Source organism: Mugil cephalus, chromosome 6 (assembly GCF_022458985.1).
Source record: "Mugil cephalus isolate CIBA_MC_2020 chromosome 6, CIBA_Mcephalus_1.1, whole genome shotgun sequence".
Lineage (NCBI taxonomy): Eukaryota > Metazoa > Chordata > Actinopteri > Mugiliformes > Mugilidae > Mugil > Mugil cephalus.
In genome coordinates this window covers 7,381,001-7,387,165 of record NC_061775.1, presented here as the reverse complement: position 1 = coordinate 7,387,165, position 6,165 = coordinate 7,381,001, and the positions used below count along the sequence as shown (strand labels likewise).

General features: G+C 41.7%; 1 protein-coding gene across 1 annotated transcript in view; it reads right to left on the bottom strand.

Annotated features, from left to right (window-relative positions):
* Positions 1 to 2,989: 2,989 nt before the first annotated feature.
* The window catches only part of polrmt (polymerase (RNA) mitochondrial (DNA directed)), a 43,183-nt gene continuing 40,007 nt past the window's right edge, over positions 2,990 to 6,165 (bottom strand). Inside the window, exons 20-21 of the mRNA XM_047588056.1 lie at positions 5,866 to 5,939; positions 2,990 to 3,759 (exon numbers count right to left, since the gene is read on the bottom strand). Of these exons, the coding sequence (XP_047444012.1) occupies positions 3,710 to 3,759; positions 5,866 to 5,939 (124 nt within the window). The 3' untranslated portion in view covers positions 2,990 to 3,709. The remainder of the gene's footprint in view (positions 3,760 to 5,865; positions 5,940 to 6,165) is intronic.

The following is a 6,165-nucleotide window of genomic DNA, read 5'->3' as shown; positions in this document are numbered from 1 at the left end:
AAGTATTACATTGCAAACAGACTGTACACAGTACAGAGTGAGTAGTGAAACGATGGGAGTATTTAGACCTTGTGGGGTGATAATATTGCACATATTATCAGTGTTCATTGTGGAGCCTAACAGCAGCAGGAAGGACAGACCTTCCTAGACCTAATGTAGGATTAACAGACAGACTAACCAGAAACAAAGGACTGGTATGGCAACAAGGGACAAGAAAAACTAATGGTGCACAAGACATGTCAGGTCAACACCTTGTGCTGATTTTCATGTTCGCGTTTTCATTTTCAAGTTAAGTTGTTCCTGTGTGTGTGTGTGCGTGTCAGGCTGCATCCTGCTGGGGATGGCTGCTGCCATCAAGGAGTGTCATTACTATGGGGTGGGGGTGTCTGGTCTGGTCTAGGTGGGTGGTACATGTCAAAGTAACATCCACATAAATGCTAAGTTTCCCAGCAGAACATTGAATTGTCACATGATGATCAGTGTTATTTATTTCTCCCGGTTTTAATGTTGTGGCTGATGCAACTCCAGTATTTTAATTAACATGGAGTTATTCTTCATCACAGTAGTTAGTTGCTTAAAACTTGACGCAGTCTGTAAATATGTTTTGTTAATATATTTACTCTTTATACTTTTTCTTCTTTTCAATTTGTAGTTGGATGGAATTATCTACAAACAAGATCTTCTCCACAAAACATTACATTGTAACATAGTATGTCCAGGTGCTTGATTTATATTCTGTCTTAAATAATAGAGAAATTACATTTATAAATTCACTTTATATAATAAAACCTTCTGTTTTTACTTGCTTGTGATATAAGTGTAGTACAGGAGGTGTCAGTGACATAATGGGACAGTGGTAACAACAAAACTAGACTAGGGTGGATTGAGTTTATATTAGACACAGGTCATGAGACTTTATAGCTGTGAGAATCAATCAGCCAACAAGCAAATTAGTGTCAGGGGATGTTTCAGATACTGTAAAAGGGCCGCACAGTGTTCATGTGTGAACTCTTTAAAAGGTAAGCGAATAACATTCAGTTCTCAGGAGAAGCATCTGAGCGGAGGCCGCCACTATACGTTTCTCACACACAAAATCATAATCAACAAGAAGGGTCGATCTCTGGAGAGGGCCGGTAATGGAAGCCATGTGACCATTTCCTGCTACAGGATGTGTTCCATTATTGGAGGCTGCAGAGACAGAGCTCGGAGATCTAAGACTAAACATCCTTGGGATCATCCCAGGTGGACGGAGACAGGCCCATCAAGCCACAACCTCAATCTGCTGTGAGGACGTCTAAAACATCCTGTGTACTCCCTCAGCCCAAGTCAACTGTTTACTCTGAACAACACGGGCACATCTCAACAAAAAAGAACAACAAAAAAAAAAAAAAACAGACGTACCCTGACCTCCTCCTCCGCACTGACCTGCTGCATGTTCTACCATTTTAAGCGTTGTAGAGCGAACATTTAAAAGTCTATTCTTTCCACCCTCCATCTGGTGTGAGTCACGTCTATTGACTGAGCCACTTACAGCTTCAGCTCCACACCAGTCCGTCATGACCATTTCTTGATGTGGAGCTCAGTCTTTTTTTTTTTTTTCCAGGCAGCTGTGTTGTGAAATGTGATGCGTGTTAAGTATGTGTGATCCTAAGAGCACTTTACAGGAGAGAGCTCCGTCCTTGACGCAGAGGAGATGGGTGCTGGGTCGATGCCTGCTGGAAGGAAACCTTGGCTTGGTCTGGTGTAAAGAAGAAAGCTAGTTCAGTAGCAGTCTTCGTTGTTGTTGTTTTTTAAAAATAGGAAATTTACTATAGTAAACTTCAGTGTGGAGATGTGAGGACTACAAAACTGAAATGGTCTCTTTCGCTAAGTTTCCATCATAAAATCTCACATGGTTTGTATTGTCTGAATTCAATTCGTATCATGGCAACATTTAATTGCATTAGTGAAAATTGAGTATGACTGAAGATAATAATTACCAAGTGAACTTCTGCAACATTAGGTTGCATAGAAAATGAAAAATCTGTCCGAAATCCCACAAGATAACAGGAAAATACATCAAGTCAAATGAGCAGACATGGATTTATTCTTGGAACGTTATCTTTGCTAGCTGGTGCAAAACCAACCTGGTGGATGTCTGGCAACAGTCTGACATGGCAACGTTGACCCTCTGGCAGTAAAGAAATCTGATCAGAAGTTTTCAGAAACCCTGACAGAAACAGGTGTTTGACAAAGGGTTTCAGTTGTCTTCTTGTGTTTCGATCACAGAAACACATTTAAAAACCAGCTAGCTTTGCTTAGCATTATTAGCTCCAAAACAGGTAAGTTTATTTCTCCTTTTCTCTTGACTGGGTTAGTTTTTTATCTTACAGTCATTTTAATCTGAAAGGAAATAAGTTTGTGATCAAGCTTACTCGTAAACTATCTGTAGTTTGGCAATTTTATTCGGCGGCAAAAAGCTAAAAGGTTTCACTGTCAAATCAATCTAGCAGATTTAATGAATAATAAAATAATGGATCAAAGTCGCAGGTTGCCTCTCATGCACGTCAAAATATGAAGAGCGCACGTTACCATGCAAATCATGTGAAAACGTACGGTCTCATCAGCACGCTATTTATGCCCCCTTGAAGATCATTTCCATTTCATTACGTTGTCACTCAACCAGCTTTGTTTGTTTGGCTGAGCCTACGTTTGCCTTTGAACATCACCGGCACCTTTTGTCTGCTACTGCTGTAACATTTCCAGCAATGATCAGATAGCACTTCAGCTATTTTTACTTCCAGATGAGGCACTGGTCCAGAAAAATAAGATCCCAGTTGATTAGTGAAGCCTGCCAACCCTTTGTGGTGCGCGTGAGATGGAGGCCTTCATCTTGCGACACACAAAGGGTTTGAAATGTTCAAATATGACTAAATAACTGCCTCATTCATCGTAGTTAAGCACACCGAGAATACCAGATGTTTCTTTGAATCAAATGAATGTGGAGCCATTTTAAGAAACACATTTATTACAGGTCAAGTGCGTAGTTATTCCAAGAAATTAACAATCAAGAGCACCCTGGGTCACGACGCTCTCTCAGAGACTTTTCCACTTTTCACTGCGCTCATTTTCCCTCAGAGTCCTGAACCCACTTTTCGAAATAAATAAACATCGTTAATTTTCTCTAAAAACGTCTCTTCATTAAAGTTCTTTAGAAAAAAGTTGAAATGTTTGAACGCGGTCAGAGAGCGTCCTGTCATTCTGTTGTGATGACGGTAGCAGAGTCAGCTCTGTGGAGGTCCATGATACTGCGCACACACATACACCACCAAATATTAGTAGACATTATAGTCCGACCCCGAAAGTGTTTCTGAGTGATGAACACACACACTCACACACACCTTTACATTCACTATAAGAGGTATTTTCCTGTGATTGAAGTCTGAGCGTTCCCATCCAGTGGTGATTCCCTCATTTTTCGCCTGGACAACTTCCCCTCCCTCCTTTCCATCAGTCTACTAGTCAGTTAATCAGGCGAGTTCACTGCGTGTGAACGCCTCCAGCAGCTCCAGCCGGTCCGTGGACCAGGAGGGCAGGCAAGGCGCGTTTGGATCAATGTCCTCATGTCCGTGGGAGACAAAGCCGGTTGGGATCCTGGGGCCTGCTGCCTCCCCGCTGCACTCTGTCAATTCCACTCATCTCTTTCGGCCGGCTCGCCCCCACAAGCCTCTCAGCTGAAGAAATAAGTGGATTTTTTCACCTGCTGGAGATCAAAATCACCTGGGGAGGCAAGAGGTGATGTGTCAGAGCAGGTTTAAGTCACTGGACAGTAGTTACGGAAAGTAAATTACAGGACTTGCATATTACCACATGAAGAGAACTTAAAACTAGTGCACCCCAAAGGCCTGGTATGCCAAAAAATGAAACCCTATAAAATGTAAATGAGGCTCTTATCCAAAAAAAAAGCGAAGCTAATGCAAAGGCAACGGTACTTTTTCCTGACGATGTTTCTTCACTCATCCAAGTAGCTTTTTCAGTTCTAAATAAATGGTTGGGACTTTTTCATAAGGAAAACATTGTTCCAATCACAGGTGAGTTCCTGGTCATTACCAGACTCTAGTCGAGTGAGTTTCAGGTGGAGACCACCCACAGGTGTTCCCACGGGACCTAGACTACCTCACAGAAGACAAACTGATGACGCAACCCGACTAAAAGTGGCAGAACATCCACAAGAAACGTTGAAAAGTCTTTGTTTTAGCTTTATAAATACCATGACCTGAATAACTAAGAACCTTCACGGACAGACTGGGGATGTTATGTAACAAAAATACATTTTAGAGACCAATGACATCTCTTCTATAAAGCATTTTCGCAGTTTTCTTTTTAACTTGCAGTTAAGTGCTTCAGTGTTAAATTGACGCAGAGGCTACGGCGTAGACACTAACACCTCCACACAGCCTACATGGATCGAGCTCTGACGTAGCTGACATGCACATCCCAGAAATGTAACAATGCGCGTAGATCGCTAGCATATCTGCTTTAGTATTTCCGGCTGCTTCTGATTATTTTGCATCAATAAAGAATCATAACGGTTAACTGAGGAGGTTTGAAGATACAGACATCTGTGTGACCCGTGTTCGGTGAATGTTTCAGCCCAGACACAGTTGGCTGCCTTGGTTGCCTGCCAGTAGTTCTTTTGATGTCAGAGTGGTGTGTCGTTGCCTTAATGCAAAGGAGCCAAATATTTGCAGCTTCCATTTATCTACGTATTCCTCTCATAGAGGACGAATATATGTTGTGCTCAGAAATTAGACAATCTAAAAATAATCTACATCTAAAACTACATCATTTATTTCCACAGGGGACTGAAGCAGTTACCTATTATTGATCCCTTATGGGGTTACTGATAATAAAGTAAATAGCTGCAGTTCGTCCTGAGTTCCTCATGTTCAGAGGATGACGAGGCCAAACTCAGAAACATTCCTTTTTTCTTTTTTAAAATCAGACACTAGTGCTATTTTATTTTATTTTTTTATACTGGGCACTTGTAACTTTGCTGGGAACTTTAATATACCACTTGAATTCTAATTTTAGCTGCAGATGAGGTGCTGTCCTGCACTCTGTGCTTTACCTTGTGTGCTCTTTGCCTCTCTGACAACTGCAAACATCAGCAGGAGCTGCAGCGTGAATTATTGAGGAAAGGCCTTAAAAAGTGAGGAATGAAAAGTTTATAATGGGGGTGGAAAAGGTTGCTTTAGATAATATAGAGACTAACCGATGCATCTATGCTGCATGTCTTTGGCTCTCGTTGCAATATAACACAGGGGACGTATTGATTTAGAATTTGTCTTAACACTGTTTTAGCTCATATTGTTGTGTAATTGTGTTCTGCTGTATAAACCACATTATATGAATGTCATTTCTGACAACCTATTACATCCAGAGACTCAAATGACAACAGTATTTAGACTTGAAGAGATGAAGGACGAGGGAACCTTGGATAAGTCAGTCAGAGCACTTTCTATGTTATTACTGAGTCATCTGAGGCGTCTGTGACTCTGCAGGTGGAGCAGGTTGTCCACAAGCGTTAGTGGTTTCATCCCAGTACATGGACCACATGCTGGAGCAAAGCAACGTGACTGGTGTGTGAACATGAGCGCGCGATTGTGAACGTAAATTGCTCTGAAGTATATAAATTCAAGTTGCATTCATTCATCTTCCACAGCCTGTTTTTAAAACCCAACACTTGGTGGTAGACAAGCACACTCAATGAAAAATAAATGAAAATAAATAAATAAAAACAGCCTCCCCCTCCACCCCCGACAAATAAAAGTAATACCCCATCCTCGGTGATGCCCGGTGTTTGAGGGCTGTATGCAGACTGACCTGTCTGTGGCACTTTGGCCAGCAGCAACAACAACCTCCTGTACTCCTGGTACTTCTTGTTCTTGGCTTCAGTCCTGCCACAAAGGAGAAGACAATTTAAGACTAATCATTTTGAGACTTTGGTGTGGCAGCAGAAGTCCAAATACAAAGAAACTACACTTGCTGAGTTGTCTCGTGGAATCGACAGCCCTAGTTCAAGTGTCCCTTTTGTTGCTGGCACATTTAAACCTCAGCACGTTGCTCACATTGACGCTGGTAAAGTGCTGCCTCTACGTCACCTTAATGCTGAAATGTATGTTT